Source organism: Rhinatrema bivittatum, chromosome 4 (assembly GCF_901001135.1).
Source record: "Rhinatrema bivittatum chromosome 4, aRhiBiv1.1, whole genome shotgun sequence".
NCBI classification, from domain to species: domain Eukaryota; kingdom Metazoa; phylum Chordata; class Amphibia; order Gymnophiona; family Rhinatrematidae; genus Rhinatrema; species Rhinatrema bivittatum.
This window is the reverse complement of record NC_042618.1, coordinates 232,259,504-232,276,767: the sequence shown is the minus strand read 5'-3', so window position 1 is coordinate 232,276,767 and position 17,264 is coordinate 232,259,504. Positions and strand designations below refer to the sequence as shown.

General features: G+C 45.3%; 1 protein-coding gene across 6 annotated transcripts in view; it reads right to left on the bottom strand.

Moving 5' to 3' along the window:
- Positions 1-7,170: 7,170 nt before the first annotated feature.
- DCP1B (decapping mRNA 1B) overlaps positions 7,171-17,264 on the bottom strand; it is a 199,571-nt gene continuing 189,477 nt past the window's right edge. For all 6 annotated transcript variants that reach the window (XM_029599887.1, XM_029599888.1, XM_029599890.1 and 3 more), the window contains exon 9: positions 7,171-9,896. In XM_029599887.1, coding sequence (XP_029455747.1) covers positions 9,816-9,896 — 81 coding nt within the window. In that variant the 3' untranslated portion in view covers positions 7,171-9,815. The remainder of the gene's footprint in view (positions 9,897-17,264) is intronic.

The following is a 17,264-nucleotide window of genomic DNA, read 5'->3' as shown; positions in this document are numbered from 1 at the left end:
GTCCCGCATGAGTGGCTTCAAAGAAAACTAAAAAGTCATGGGATAGGATGCAATGTCCTTTTGTGGATTGCAAGTTGGTTAAAAGACAGGAAACAGAGAGTAGGATTAAATGGTCAGTTTTTCACAGTGGAAAAAGGTAAATCGTAGAGAGCATCTGGGATCTGTACTTGGACTGGTGCTTTTTAATATATTTATAAATGAGCTGGAAAGGGGTACGACGAGAGAGGTGATCAAATTGGCGGACAACACAAAATTATGCAGAGTAGTTAAATCTCAAGCGGATTGTGATGAATTGCAGGAGGACCTTGTGAGACTAGAAGATTGGGCTTCCAAATGGCAGATGAAGTTTAATGTGGACAAATGCAAAGTGATGCATATAGGGAAAAATAACCCTTGCTGTAGTTACACAATGTTAGGTTCTTTCTTAGGAGTTACCACCCAAGAAAGAGATCTAGGAGTCATAGTGGATAATACATTGATATCATTGGCCCAGTGTGCAATGGTGATCAAAAAAAGCAAACAGAATGTTAGGAATTATTAGAAGGGAATGGAAAATAAAATGGAGGATGTCATAATGCCTCTGTATCGCTCCATGGTGAGCGATACAGCTTGAATACTGTGTGCACACCTTGAATACTGTGTGCAATTCTGGTCACCGCATCTCAAAAAGAATATAGCTGCACTGGAGAAAGTGCAGTGAAGGGCGACCAAAATCATATGGGGCATGGAACAGCTGCCCTATGAGGAAAGGCTAAAGAAGTTAGGGCTGTTCAGTTTGGAGAAGAGACGACTGAGGGGGGGATATGACAGAAGTCTACAAAATCATGAAAGGACTTGAACAAGTTAATGTAAATCAGTTATTTACTCTCTCAGATAATAGAAGGACCACAGGGCACTCCATGAAGTTAGCAAGTAGCTCATTTAAAACAAATTGAAGAAAATTCTGGAATTCATTGCCAGGGCATGTGGTTTCAGCAGTTAGTGTTACTGGGTTTAAAAAAGGTTTGGGTAAGTTCCTAGAGGTTAAATCCATAAACTATAATGGTAATTAATAAGCAATAGTAGCTTGTGATCTATCTAATGTTTGGGTACTAGCCAGGTACATGTGACTTGGATTGGCCACTGTTGGAAACAGGATACTGGGCTTGATGGACCCTTGGTCTGACCCAGTATGACATTTCTTATGTTCTTATGAACCACTAGTAGTAAAAGCCTGACCAAGGACAGGGAAATACTGTAAAGATTGGAAGTGATTGATGGAAATGTGTGGTGGTGGTAGAATTATACGCACATCGCCTTTTTCCCTTATCCTCCCTTCCAAAGCCCCTTTGATCGCCTTACTCACCATCTATCACTTCCTGCCCCCAACCCAACCCCTTTACTCTCCCAGGTTCCCTTTCCACCCCCACAAACCCCTCACTCTCCCTGGTTTCCTCTCCACCCCCACAATCCCCTCACTCCCCTGGTTCCCTTTCCCTTTCCACTTCCACAAACCCCTCACTCCCTCTGGTTCCCTTTCCACCCCCACAAACCCCTTTCTCCTGATTTACTAGTCTCCCCACAAACCCCTCATGCACTGCTCTTCTCCACCATCACTTTACTCTTCCTTGTTCATTTCCCCACCTCATTGTTCATTTCTCCCCATCTGATACCTTCACCTTCCTTGGTTTACTTCCCTTCCCCTCAATCCCTTTATTCTCCCTTGTTCATGGCCCAATCCCCTGACTCACCCCCATTTACTTTCTCCATGATCCCCTCACTCACCCTCATTCCTTCTCTCCAACTCACTCATTGATTCTCTCCCCAGGATCTGCTCACCCTCCTTCACTCGCACTGATTCCTTCCCTCCTTTTTCCATCTCTCCCCAATTCACTCATTAACTTCTACCCAATCCCATCTCCCACCCTCTTTCTCTCTCGCCCATTCTATATCATTTACTCCCTCCACTACACTCATTTACTTCCTCTCACACCCCCCATTCACTCTCCATGGCAGGGAAACTGTGGTGGACTGTAGCCTTGCAGAGCTTTGGGTCCCATCCTCTTCCTCTACTTCTGGGCCCCGAGTCATGCTTTGAATGATGTTGTTCAAAGCATGACATTCAGGTGCTGACAGTGGAGGAAGAAGATGACTGACCCAAGGCTCTGCAAGACCATGGAGGGTGAGTGAAGGCATGGGGATGGCGGTGGTAGGAGGGTAGGCAAGCAAGTGGGTGCTAGAAGCAATGTACCATCTCACTGCCATCAATAATACTTCTCTTATGGGGGTGAACCAAGGAGGGGGGCAGACGAAGAACTCATGTCATGTCCCACTGCCACCAGACAGAGCTGAAGACTACAGGGAAGGAGAGGGCAGAGCATAATTAGCATATTGGCAATGAAGGCTTGGGGCCTGTCACCTTCTGATCACCCATTAAACCTCTGTCATCCCTTCCCCTTCACCCTATCATTGTAAAGCACAGTTGCTTACCTGTAACAGGTGTTCTCCTAGGACAGCAGGATGTTAGTCCTCACATGTGGGTGACATCATCCGATGGAGCCCGGCACGGAAAACCTTTGATAAAGTTTCTAGAAGCTTTGACCAGAACACTGAGCATGCTCAGCATGCCATTATCTGCATGTCCACGTGAGGTCCCCCTTCAATCTCGTAACATAGAGAAAAATACGAGCGAAAAAATAAAACAAACTGGAAGGAAAACCAAACTCCGAGGGGTGGGGGGCTGGATTCCTGAGGACTAGCATCCTGCTGTCCTAGGAGAACACCTGTTACAGGTAAGCAACTGCGCTTTCTCCTAGACAAGCAGGATGATAGTCCTCACATGTGGATGAATACCAAGCTCCAGGCTGTCCCCCGGAAGCAGTTGAGACCAACATACACAGAACAAGGTGCCAACGGGCACAACAACAACTGAGGTCGGCCAGGGACTGCCTGGCTACTAGCAGGGGTGCTAGGTTGGAAGAATTGGGTTCAGGCTTGGAAGAGATTGCTAAGAACAGACTGGCTGAAGGCACTGTCCTATCAACCATTCATGTCTAAACAGTAATGGGCCGCAAACATGTGAAAAGAACTCCACGTTGCTGTGCAGCAAATTTCAATGATGGGGACCGCTCACGGATGAGCCATCGACATGGCCCGCACAGAGCGAGCTTTGACTTCGCCTGTCAGCTGAAGGCCCACTTGCACATAGCAGAAGGCAATGCAATCCGCCAACCAGTTAGAAAGAGTCTGTTTACTCACTGTCACTCCAAGCCTATTGGCATCGAAGGACACAATGAGCTGGGTGGACTGCCTGTGACCAGCCGAGAGCACTAATTGGAAAGCCAGGGCCCTCTTGCAGTCCAAAGTATGAAGAGCCCGTTCTCCTGGGTGGGAATGAGGTGAGACTTGGGGTAACTGATTACAAACCCCAGGGACTGCAAAGTCTGCACCATCAGGGCTAAAGCTCTCACAGCCCCTGCGTGGGAGTCGCTTTTGATCAGCCAGTTGTCTAGGTATGGGAAAACAAGCACTGTCTTGACGCCTGAGTTACGCAGCCACCACTGCTAAGCATTTGGTGAAGATGTGAGGAGTTGAGGCCAACCCAAAAGGTAGCACCTTGTACTGGTAATGAGCTGTCCCCACAACGAAATGAAGGTATTTTCTGAGGCTGGAGAAGATAGCTATATGGGCATAAGCCTCCTTGAGTTCGAGGGAGCAAACCCAGTCTCCTCTATTGAGGAGGGAGATCAGAGTGCCCAGAGAAACCATCTTGAACTTTTCTTTTAAGAAAAATTTGTTCAACTTCCTGGGGTTAACAATGGGGCGCAAACCCCCGGGATGAGGAAATACCTCGAATAGAACCCTTGGAAGAAATGGGCTCTACCGCTCCTGCTGAAAGAAGGGCGGAGAGTTCTGTCTGAAGTATGTCCTGCTAGGTAGACAAACCCCACAATAGACATGGGGAGAGTTCCCTGGAAGCCGACAAATTGAGTCGGTATCCTTGGCGAATTATGGTAAGGACCCATTGGTCCAAAGTGATGGTCCTCCAGTGATTGGCAAAGCCAATAAGCCTGCATCCTACTAGAAGATTCAGTGCCGGGGATACATATGGTTGGCTCATGCTCCCTCGCCGCCAGTCAAAAGCCCATGGACGGGGCTTGTTGTGGCACTGGCTGAGGCCTAGGTGCCCGATGCTGACGGGGGCGGCCCCTAGAGCTAGTATGTGGCATGCGAGCTCGAGAGGCTGGTGGGTAGTACTTTCGCTGCCTGTAGAAGGGCTTCCTGGAGCTTGGCCTGGCAGACGAAGTGCTAGCTGAGAGCTTCTGGAGGGTTTCGTGGTGGTCCTTCAATTGAGCCACTGCATCCCAGACCTTATCCCCAAAGAGGTTGTCACCTGTGCATGGGAGGTCTGCCAGCTTCTCCTGCACCTCTGGGCAGAGGTCAGAAGCTTGGAGCCAGGCCATTCTGTGGGCACCAATGCCCATTGCGGCTACTCGGGCTGCAGTCTGAAACATGTCGTAGGTGGGTCTCACCTTGTGTTTGCCCGCTTCCAAGCCTTGCAGGACAATAGCTGAGAGCGACTCCTGCTGCTGTTGTGGCAAGCCCTCTGCAATGTCCTGGACCCGCTTCCAGAGGTTCCGGTTGTATTGGATCATATACAAATGGTAGGCGGCAATACGGGCGATGAGCATAGCACCCTGAAATATCTTTCTGCCTATAGTGTCCAGCTGCCTATGTTCTCTCCCGGGAGGGGCAGAGGCATGGGTGCAGGAGTGTTTAGCCTTTTTGAGGGTGGACTCCACGACCACCGACTGGTGGGGGAGGTACCACCTTTCGAATCCCAAGGCTTGCTGTACCAGATAGGTGGCATCCACCTTTCTACACTGGAGAGATTGAGATTGGGTGTTCCCACATCCAAAGGAGAAGGTCCTTAAAGATGTCGTGGATGGGAATGCCATGATTTCCTTGGGAGTGTCGACAAACTGGATCACCTCCAGCATCTTATACCGCGCATCTTCCTCCTCAGGAAATTGGAAGGGGATAGCCTTGGCCATGGCCCTAACGAACCCCGCAAAGGAGAGACCCTCCAGAGAGGAATGATGCCTTTCCTCTGGTGGAAAAGGCTTGGAAAGGGGGTCATCCAAAAATGCAGTGTAAGATTCCGAGGAATCATCACCCCATGGGTCATAAAGCCCTTCCTCTTGGCTGAGGCCATCGCGGGCGATGCTTGTGGAGGATCTTAGCCCTCGACCCAAAAGGCTTCGGAGGCACCAAGGGCCCCATGGGAATCAACGGTTCCCCGGGTAACGGGGGAACCTAGGGTCACTGAGGCCAGAGGGCACAGGCAAAGGTTCTGGGAACCGAGGCCTAGGGAACACAGCACCGGCTGCATCCTCCTCTGAGGAGGACCCTAAGATGGCGATCGTTCCCGAGGAGGGCACCAGTAGCCACTGGGGAAACCGAAGGTCCTCAGGCACCAATTGCATCGGGAGGGTGCCGAGGAGGATGTCCAGATGCTCAAGCAGAAGTGCTAGGATAGACAGTGGAGGCTCCGGCACTGGCATGGGGGCTGGTGGCGGGGGTAGCTCAAAGCTCCGCAGAGCTCTGAGCACCACGGTCTGCACCCTGCGGTTCAACTCCTCCTGAAAGTCCATTGAGGCCGGGACTGAGGGAGGGGGATGAGGCATCACCGGCTCTTCCTCGGTCCTCCGAGGTGACACGGTGTCAGGCACCGATGTTGGTGGGGATTGCCTGGGACTCCTGGATACATCAGAGGATGGGGCCTCCGAGGACCGGGGTCACTTCGGTGGTACTACGGCAGCTGCCAGTACTGCACTAGTTCTGGCATCGCATGCCGACAATGATTGGTGTCGATGCTTGCTGAATCTCCTACGGTGCTTGGCCCGATCTTTCCCTGGTGCTGAGGAGGCAAAGGATCCCGATGTCCTAGAAACCGGTGAGACCATGGAAGTCTGATCACTGTTTCCTCAATCCTTCAAAGAAGAGGAGAGAGGAGTGGCGAGGGGTAGTGTATCGAGAGGCTCCCTTCGACCCCTCAGCGTTGAAGACTGAGATGCGGTTGTGGATGGAGTGGATTTTCTAGTTCAAAATGTTTTTTCATCTTGTCACGGCACGCACGATGGCCTTTGGGAGTCTCAGACATCGTGCGAAGCCCCCAGGCAGAGGATACAAACCTCATGCAGATCCGTGATGGTCATGGTCCGTGGGCACCGACAAAAGCCGGACGACGCCATAGAAAAAATGTTCCGGCATGCAGTCGATGACTGGTGGTCACCAAGAAGCGAGGTGACGAGAATTGACCACGCTGAGGGGGCACCAACCATGAAGGAGTACCCAGCGATGGAATCAAACAACACTTTTTCACAAGAAAACAAGAAAAAGAGCAGAGCTCTATGTACCATGGGGCAACTGCACTGCGGAAAAAGAGAGACTGAAGGGGGACCTCGCGTGGACGCACGGATAGCGGCATGCTGGGCATGCTCAGTGTGCTGGTCAAAGCTTCTAGAAACTTTGACTAAAGTTTTTCGTGCCAGGCTCCATCAGATGTCACCCACATGAGCACTACCATCCTGCTTGTCCTAGGAGAATGCTTTTTATGATTCACTTATTGCAACCATACAACTTTATACTTCCTAGTAATGCCAACTTTTATTTATTTAAATTCTTGACTAGCTCTCAAAAGCTAATGAAGAAATGTATTATCAATAAAAAGATATCACCTTATATATATTTATCTTTATTTCTGTGCAATATTATTGAAATCCAATTTTTGAATGAGGTTATTTTGGAGAAAATAACATGATTTGAAATAAATAAGATGGAATTCAACAAGAACAAAACAAGGTCCTTATTTGATCAAATGCATAAATATAAAATGACAGAATGACTGACTAGGTAGTAATACAGTGAAAGAAGATCTTTGTTTATATTAGATCACAAACTGAATATAAGTCAGCAATGTAGTAATTTTTGTCTTTTATGTTTATTGCATATATTTTTTTTAACCAAACTAATAAATCTCTAGGGGTTACAACAAACAATAAGGAAATCATAATCTAAATGAAGGCACCAAAAAATGAACATTTAACAATGTTGGAAAAATAAAGGGGCATCAGTTAACACACTGAATCATATATCATGCACCATGTCCTTTATATCAATCCTTTACCCTTTGCATAAAAAAGTCTCTTTTGGGGTTTAATTTTTTTTTTTTTCCAAATACTGTGTCAAAAACTAATTTTTCTACTCCAAAATAACAAAATCAAGTAATGTTAGTAACAGAAACAACTTTCCTGAGCAGGAAAGCTCCTACTCTCTGCAGCCAAAGATGCCATTGGCTATGAAGCGTCCTTAAGTTGCCATGTGTCAGCATATGCCCTCGCTGCATCCAAAATCCTGACACTGGTCACTGTTTCAGCAGAGCTTGTATCAGGGAACAAATAACTTCATATGATGAAAGGCATCAGATCATTTTATTGCGCTGTCCCAGTCACCATAGTAAAAAACTGTTTTTAGCAAAATTGAACCAACAACCTCCATGAAATGCCGATCAAATTATGATTAAAAATGATAGCCCACAATACTTTTAGCACCACAATACTTTTAGCACCACTATTAAAGCAGCTGCAATCGACAGGCATCTATCAATAACATGGTGTGGATCTTGGTGTTACTTTGCTCATGCCTGAAACTTTGAATTTTCTTTACTAGACTGGGGGGATAACTTTCAAAGCTGAGCGTGCATGTTCATATATACGTGTGTATGGTCACATGCAAAGTTGCTACATTATTTTATATCCTAAGCGCATATGATATGCGCAGGTTATAAAATACAAATACATATGCATGCAAACATATGTAAAAACCGTGCACAAGTTCAGATTTATCCGGCTAAGTAGCAGCAAAGCCGTTACTTAGCTGGAGAAGTCTGAAAAGCGCTACTTAGCCAGCTAAGCTTGGTTTAAGACTTATCTAAGTAGCATTTTTTCCAGACTTGTCCAAGGGGGTGTGAGTGGTGGTAAAGTGACATTTAACATAAGTATTATAAATTTATGGATACTCAGGACACAACATTTGAAGAGAAAGAGAGTTCAGCGGAGAAACAGCTACCCCCTTGGAGGACCAGGGCAAAGGTTTTGGATCTGTTTGAGTAGCGGGTTTTGAACAGGTTCAGTGTCAATAAGGAAACCATACTATACCTCTGCCAGAAGTGAGAGTAGAACTTGCACCCTCTACTGAGAGGTGCCACACTATGCCAGCACACCTCAAGGACATTACGACTCTAGCCTTTTTTCCCCCAACCAGCACCATCCAGATACTTCTAGGGATCATGGAATAAGCCAGTCAGGCTTTTCTTGTAAGCTATCATGAAATACCTAAAAGCAATTTCACAATGCAGTAAGACAGACAATTTTAATGGCCTGTTTGTATAATAATTTTATTTCTGTATGAATAAGTCATTGCAAATGGTCCTCTATCTGCTTTCAGAACACACTGGAAAGTGTCTTACAAAGCTGAAACTGTAGCACAATTTTATGTAGTTCTTAAAATGTCCAGTACAAACATTAAAAAATCCTCCCAAGGAACTATTAAAGCAGCTCTCCATATTCCCAGCCCTTCTCAGGTCTTCATAAATATCAAGTACTGTCACAAAAACAGTTCTGCTGTAATTGTATGTGTATATTATAAGTGTAAAATGATGCACACATCAACTGCATTATAAATACCTACAGTTTAAAGGAGAAACAGTATTTTCCATCCAAAACAGGAAAAAATAATTTTATTCTCTCAAAAAAGTTTGTGCAGACAGTGGCAGGCAAAACATTTTTTAAAAAACCTGGTCTTCTTCCCATGGAAAAATTAGAAAAATTCATCACCTTTATGCCTGCAACCTATAAATAGTCAAATATTGCCACCTAGTGGCCGAAAACTAATCGATTTGAACACATTGGTGGAAACAATCACTCTCTCATTTAATGTGTACTAGGTGCATGTAAAAAACAAAACCAAAATCTGGTCATTGAATAATCACAGCTATAAATAAGATAAATACATTTTGTGCAGTATAACATCTAAAAATGAAAGCGTAAATTGTTTTAGAAGGAGCGGGGAAAATCCTTTGAAGGAGTAGTTCAAAACCGATGAAAAAATTTTGAGCCATTCATACTGCTGCTGGTAGCAATATAAAAACTGTGTGGGAAGGAAGCAGGGGTGATAAAATAGATTAAGAAATGAAAGAAAAACGAACCTTACAAATGCATACATTTTTCTTCTGCTGTGTCCGGCTGCATCAAATCAGAAGGCAGTTCAGAAGGCTCAAGCTCATGAATTGGCCCTATCCAGAATCCACAGAACTGCAAAATATGACAAGTCTGGCATGCAGCAGACAAAACATTTATAGGGATTTTCCCCGTTAGGTCTAAAGGTTATTTTTCTTTTTCAAAATGAGGTATAGTGCTATTTAGCAGATATATACCTACAGCAGAGTAGCTTAAAACAGCCAACATTTTTGCAGCTGTCAAACTGATTTTAAGACTTATATGTAACTTTTTCCTATGCCTACTTCCTGCAGAAGGACATGTGCCACCAATGTGCCACCAATATTCCTTTCCATACAAATCCTGCTTTCCATTTCTCCCAAGGTGTATATTTTTTAGACCATTAATGTAGAAGGTCAGTACAACTTTTGTTCTCAATAAAAAGGAAGGTATTTTCTAATACCATATGACATTCTCAAAAGCTGAGGTTCGGGATTTCATTTCAAGAAAGTACCTTTGATATTTAATTAAAAATAAAATATTAGTAATCACTACATTTTACATTTTCTTTTTCCTTGCTCCTTTTGTCACACTGGAGAGATAAGCTTCATAGATGATGTTTAGGAAATTGTCGTCATTCTGAAAAATAAAAGGATCTTGTATGACTGATGTGCACATCTCTAAGCAGAACCCTTCTATACACTTGATCATGCTGTATAAAGGGTTTACAGAATAAGATCAAATCCAAGTAATAGAATTTTATTTCCTTGGGTTGTGTTGCTAGAGTAGCGGAGGTTCACACAGGATAAGAATTTACTAATCAAACACTTTGAGGTCAATATTCAAACAACCGTAGAACGGGTAACTTACAAGTCTTAAGTTAGCTGGATAAGTTATCTGGATATTCAGTGAAATAAACACTCCACTGAATATCTACAATTAAAGTACTAAATAACTTTTGAACTTAACCAGCTTTATTTGAATGTAGCCAGTTAGCTCAAACTTATCTAGATGCATGTGGCTGGATAAAGCAAAATTGCTTACCTTGTAATAGGTGTTATCCCAGGATAGCAGGATGTAGTCCTCACATATGGGTGACATCAGTAATGGAACCCTAAATGGAAAAACTTCTGTCAAAGTTTCTAGAAACTTATGACTGGCACTGTCTGCCTACTGAGCATGCCCAGCATGCCATGATATTCTCTGCCACAGGGGTCTTCCTTCAGTCTGTTTTGTAGCAATTAGCGTTAGCCAAAAATAAAATAATAAAACGTATTGGACCCAACTCCGCGGGGTGGCGGGTGGGATGCTAGTCTTCACATATGGGTGATTAGCAAGCTACAGGCTGAGTCATCTTTGTATTGGACCAACAGTGTATAACTTGTGCAACAGGCACAACAACTGGTGTACTGTTGGGAAAAATGAGGCAGCCTGAAATCACGAAAAGTTGGATGTGGAAGGAGTTGGGATTATACTGGAAACAAGTTCTTTAAGACAGTGAGCCGCAAAGGTGTGAAGAGAACTCCATGTTGTGGCCTTACATATGTCAGTTATTGGCACTGAACGATAGTGTGCTACTGAGGTTGACACTGCTCGTACCGAGTGTGCCTTTACTCGCCGCTGGAGAGGAAGGCCTGCTTTTTCATAACAAAACTGTATGCAATCTGCTAGCCAATTTGATAGAGTTTGCTTGCCTACTGCTTTTCCAGGCTTGTTTGGATCAAAAGAAACAAAGAGCTGGTTGGATTTTCTATGGACTGCAGTGCGATCTAAGTAGTACGCAAGTGCACGCTTACAGTCTAAGGTGTGTAAAGCCTTCTCTCCTTGATGAGAGTGTGGTTTTGGGAAGAAAGTAGGCAAGATGATAGATTGATTCAAATAGAATTCCATAACCACCTTTGGAAGAAATTTTGGGTGTGTACGGAGTACCACTTGGTCATGTAGGAATTTTGTGTAGGGTGAGTATGTGACAAGTGCTTGCAACTCACTAACCCATTTATTCTCACGAACAATGGACTCTGACACTTCCAGGTTAAAGCACCTTTTAAGCTTTTAACCCGTACGCTCTATGGTAACACTTTATATTTATCTCCTGCCTTTTCTTCTTTCCAGCTTGTTGCAAGCTTCCAAGTTCTCTTTCCCTGTTGATTGTAACTTTGACTTATTCCTACCTACTGTTATCTATCGTTTACTTGAATTGTTACTCCAGCTATACCCTTGTTAAATGTAAACCGATCCGATATGGTTATTTACTATGAAGGTCGGAATAAAAAACTGTTAAATAAATAAAAATAAATAACCCTTCTTGCAGATGTGATGGCTATTAAGAAAATAGTCTTCCTTGTGAGAAATTTAACATCACAGGAATCCATAGGTTCAAAAGGAGAACGCATAAGCCTCGTTAAGACCACATTAAGGTCCCATTGTGTGGCTGGTGGTCGGTGTGGAGGTTTAAGTTGAATTAAACCTCTCATAAATCTACTAACTAGGGGTTGTACTGATATTGGTACATCCCTAACAGTACTTGAGAGACATTGGTTGAAAGACTGAGTGGTTGCAAGATCAAGCTTTCAACATCCATGCTGTTAGGGATAGGGATTGAAGGTTGGGATGACGCAACCTGCCCTGATCCTGAGTTATGAGAGTGGGTGCTATGCCCAGGTGAACTGGGTCTCTGATCGAGAGGTCCAGAAGTATGGGAAACCATATTTGTTGAGGCCAATATGGGGCTATGAGTATCATGGACCCTTTGTCCTGTTGTAGTTTCACTAGAGTTTTGGTTATTAGCGGTATCGGGGGATACGCATATAGAAGGCCTGAGTTCCAGTGGCAAGCAAAGGCATCCCTGGGTAAGCGGTGTGTCTGCTTGAACAGGGAGCAATAATTGTCCACTTTGTAATTCACTTGTGATGCAAAGAGGTCTACTGTTGGTTGGCCCCAACGCTGAAAGATCTTGGTTGCCACTTCTGGATCCAGAGACCACTTGTGAGGTTGGAATTGACGACTGAGGCGATCTGTCACTACGTTGTGAATGCCTGCTAGATAAGTAGCTCGTTGAAACATTGAGTGTGCTAGGGCCCAGTCCCAAATCTGTGCTGCTTCTTGACAAAGGAGATACGAGCCCGTACCTCCCTGTTTGTTGATGTACCACATGGCTACTATGTTATCTGTTTGTATCAGAACATTCTTGTGGGAAAGGCAGTCCTTGAACGCATACAGCGCATAACGTATAGCTCGAAGCTCTAGGACGTTTATCTGAAATGTGGCTTCGAGCTTTGTCCAAGTACCTTGAGTCTGCAGATGACCAATGTGTGCTCCCCACCCTAAAGTGGACGCCATCTGTAGTTAAGGTCACTTGCGAAACTGGTTGTTGGAAAGGTAGGCCCTTGAGCAAGTTGTCCATGGTTGTCCACCATAGGAGCGAGAATTTTAGTTTCTGCGTGACTTGAATTGGATAAGAAAGCGGTTGGATGGCTTGTATCCATTGTTTTTTGAGTGTCCATTGTGTGAGTCTCATGGCTAATCTGGCCATAGGAGTGACGTGAACTGTGGAGGCCATGTGACCCAGTAAAGTGAGACATTAGTGAGCTGTTATGTGAGTGTGTGCACGCAGAGAGCCTGCTAACGAAGCTAGTGCCTGTGCACGGTCTCTTGGAAGGAAAGCTTTTGCTGTTATGGTGTTTAATTCTGCTCCGATGAATTGCAGCAGGTGAGATGGTGTGAAATGGGATTTCTGGTAGTTGACGAGGAATCCCAAGGAATGGAGTAGAGTTATTGTGAGCTTGAGAGAATTGAGAGCTCCTTGTTTTGTTTGGCTTCTGATGAGCCAATCGTCTAGGTAAGGAAACATGTGTACGCCCTGCTTGTGTAGATGGGCAACTACCACTGCTAGACTCGAGGTGCTGAGGCAAGGCCGAATGGTAGCACCCTGTACTGGAAATGTTGATTCCCTACTAGGAATCGTAGATACTTGCGATGAGGAGGGAATATTGGAATGTGAGCATAAGCATCTTGTAGATCCAGAGAACAGAGCCAATCTCCTTTTTGAAGTAGAGGTAACATGGTGCCCAGAGAAACCATCCTGAATTTTTCTTTTTTCAGAAATTTGTTGAGATTTCTGAGGCCTAGGATGGGACGTAGGCCTCCTGTTTTCTTTGGAATGAGGAAATAATGGGAGTAGAATCCTCTGCCCTGCTGAAGTTGGGGAACTGGTTCCACGGCCCTGGCTCTCAGAAGGGTGGATAATTCTGTTTGTAAGAGTGTGGATTGGTTGTTTACTGTGCAAAACGAGGTGGGTGGAGTGTTGTTTGGTACAGTGAGAAAGTCCAAGTGGTATCCCTGGTCTGTGGTAATGTGAGAGTATCCATTGTTATGGAGAGTATCCATTGGTCTGTGGTAATGTGAGACCAATTGTGTTGGAAGAAAGCAATCCAACCTCCTACTGGCAAACTTGGGGTCGGATTGGTAGACAGGCTGCTGCTCTCTGGTAGTGTCTCAAAATCCTGATGTTGTTCCTGTTTGAGGAGGGGGTTGAGTCCTAGGTTGTCTTGATTGACGAGACTGTGCTCTCTGAGTTGATCTGGATGAGCGGCCCCGGGCAGGAGGTGGATAATAACGCCTAGGTCTATAATATGGACGTTTGGATTCCTTTCTCGGGAGTCTTCTGGATGGTATTTGAGACTCCTGAGGACCTGAAGAAAGTTGTTTTAGGGTTTCTGAATGTTCCTTTAGGAGGGAAACTGCTTCCTTCACCTTGTCTCTGAAGAGATTGTCCCCTGCACAAGGGAGGTCAGCCAATTTCTCCTGAATTTCAGGTCTCAAATCTGAGGCCTTAAGCCAGGCCCATCTTCGAGTACTTATCCCAGTGGCTGATAGTCTTGATGCCGTTTCAAAACTATCATATGCTGCACGAATCTCATGTTTGCCCGCTTCCAGACCTTTTTGAATTATGTTAGAAAAAGATTCCTGAAATTGCTGGGGAAGAGATTCAGAGAGTTCTTGTATTTGCTTCCATAAGTTACACTGGTATTGCGTCATATATAATTGGTAGGACGCAATCCTGGAAACTAACATGGATCCCTGAAAAATCTTTCTACCTATGTTGTCAAGAAATCTGTTGTCTCTTCCTGGTAGAGTTGAGGAATGAGTTTTTAGCCTTTTGGACTTCTTTTGTGCTGACTCAACTACCACTGACTGGTGAGGTAGTTGAGTCTTCTGGAATCCTGGAATGTGTTGAACCAGGTATGTGGTATCAGTCCTCTTGTTGACTAGAGGTATGGAGCATGGATGTTTCCATAGACTGTGAAGTAAATCTATGAGAACTTCGTGGACCGGTATTGCTAATACCTCCTTAGGTGGGTCCACGAATTGCAACACTTCTAATGTTTTTTGTCTGACATCCTGTTCTGATTGTAGCTGAAAGGGAATGGTGTCCACCATATCCCTAATGAAGGTAGAGAAGGATAAATCCTCCGGAGGGGATTTTCTTCGTTCTTCTGGAAGAGATGGTTCCGATAGGACCTCGTCTGAAGAGGTGTCGGTGTCAGTGGTCTAGCCATTGTATGCCCCGATGGCATCGATGGTTGTTCCTTAGGCATCGATGGAGACATTGGTGGAACAGGACGTGGAACCCCAGATGGACCCGGAATGGGCTCAGGAATCGGTGATTCTCCGACAGTGTCTTGTCCCCTCGGTGGGAATGGTACTTCCTGAGGTTTTACAGGGAGTGCGCCGATGAGCGTATCTAATTTTGCCAAAATTGGCGCAAAAAGAGAAATCCGGCATTGGCATCAGTGGTATCTCCGGAGGAACCGGTAGTGGCATCGGTATCGGCATTGGCGGAATCGGTGTTGGGACCGGTGAGGATACTGGAAGTGGCATTGAAGGTGTCTTCGATGGAACCGGGAACGGTATCGGTACCGGCATTGATGGAATCGATGGAGACAGGAGTGGCGATGGCGCTGGCCTCGAAGTTAGAGTCGGTGCCGGCATCGTGTCGAGGAGCGCATTCCTAACTGCCTGGCAGATATAGTCATCCAGTTCCGCCCGCATAGCTGGTGAGACCAGAGCAGCTATGGGGGGAGGCAGCGATGGTGATTCTGGTACCTCCGCAGAGCCCCAGGGAGGTACGGTTCCCAGCACCGGTATCGGTGGGGATCGCCGTGGAGTGGAAGGCCTCGATGAAGCGTTGTCCCTCCGAGGTTTCTTAGACGCTGATCCATGATCCTTCGATGGACCGCCGGTTATCGGGTCGGTCTCAGGATCGTGAGGCCTCCGATGACGATGCCGATGTTTCTGTTTGAGTTCAATGCCTTTTTCGATGCCAGACATCGATTTTATCGAGGAAACTGATGGGGATGGTGATGCCCTATCCCCCGCTTCATCCGGTCTTCGCTTCTTAAGGATGACCTTACGGATCGCTCCAGCCGGAGACGACTGCGTAGACGTCGATGTCGAGGGAATTAACTGCAGATGGAACAGGTGTTCCATTTTCTCCATCCGGAGTCTTCTGCCTTTCGGTGTCATCTCGGCACATTTCGGGCAGGAAAGGACATCGTGTTTGTCACTGAGACAGAGCACACACTCTAAGTGTGGGTCCGTGATGGACATCGTATGACAACAAACTGGGCATTTCTTGAATCCCGTAGCCATTATTAAGTCGGACAGCCGTTGACGACTTTAGGCTAAATAACATGGTCGGAACCGACGGCAAAAAGAGAAAAACTTACTGCGATGTAAAAAAAATGGGAGTCCCCTGCGGTGTGGAAGTTTTTCGGTTCTTTTCAGAACTTTTTTGTATATAGTGAAAATCACCACACAGGACTCCAATTTAACCATGAGGCTAACGGCTCCGCGGAAAAAAGAAGACTGAAGGGAGACCCCTGTGGCAGAGAATATCATGGCATGCTCAGTAAGCACACAGTGCCAGTCAAAAGTTTCTAGAAACTTTGACAGAAGTTTTTCCGTATAGGGCTCCATTACTGATGTCACCCATATGTGAGGACTAGCATCCTGCTTGTCCTGGGATAACATTACGATTAACTGGCTGTATTAAAAAAAAAAAGATTCTACACAGGCTTGTGGCCAGATTCCCCAAACCAATAAATTTAATATCTGCCCTGCTAGGCGAAGGCTCTCCCCAACACATACACACCGAAGTTTAATTTAAAAATAAAAGTATAAGAGTCAGCGCCAGCCTCACCCCTTTCTCTCCAGTTAGGCAAAATATTTCAAATATATAAATGACGACAGCCTCGTCTCACTCCCCAGCCATTCCCATCCACCTTCGGTAGAACCTTAGATAAGGTAGGAATAGCCACAGGATCTTGGTCACACTGTATTGCAATGCTGTCAGAACAATCTTGGAAGTTGACAGGATTGCAATACGAGCGAGCGTACCAAATCAGCCTTAGCTAAGGTACTGCGTGGGTGACATGGTTAGGGTTGGAGTCAGGGGATGGGAGAGGGAGGGGGAAGAGGAAGGGTCAGTGTTTGTACGTTTGGAACATTCTGCTTAACCAGGAAGGGGAAGGCTGGCACCAACTCTCATATGTCTAATTAAACTTGGAAAGGTTGTGGGAGGGATGGGAGAGGTTCTACCCAGAGCATATTTTAAACATATTAGCTGGGGGTGGGGGAAATCGGGCCATAGGACCAGGCAGGTCTTTTTTTATTTTTTTAAATGTATGGACACCTAACTGGCTTTATCCTTTTCAATGTAGCTGGTTAGGCTTAAAGTTATCCAGCCACATGTACCTGGATAACTTTGCCTGATATAGCTGAAAATCAACTTAGTTAGTTGTATAACTATCTCGCCACGGAATCCTCCTTTTTTATCTGGATAAAATTTAACTGGATAAGTGGCTCCGATACTCAAAAGTCAGTTCTTAGCCACATAACTCACAAGCTGTCTAGCTAAATGCCTTTGAATATTGATTTCTTCAATTCCACATTCTTTATTCCATTATGAAGCCAGAAGAAAGAAAAAGGTTCATTTAATGACTGAAA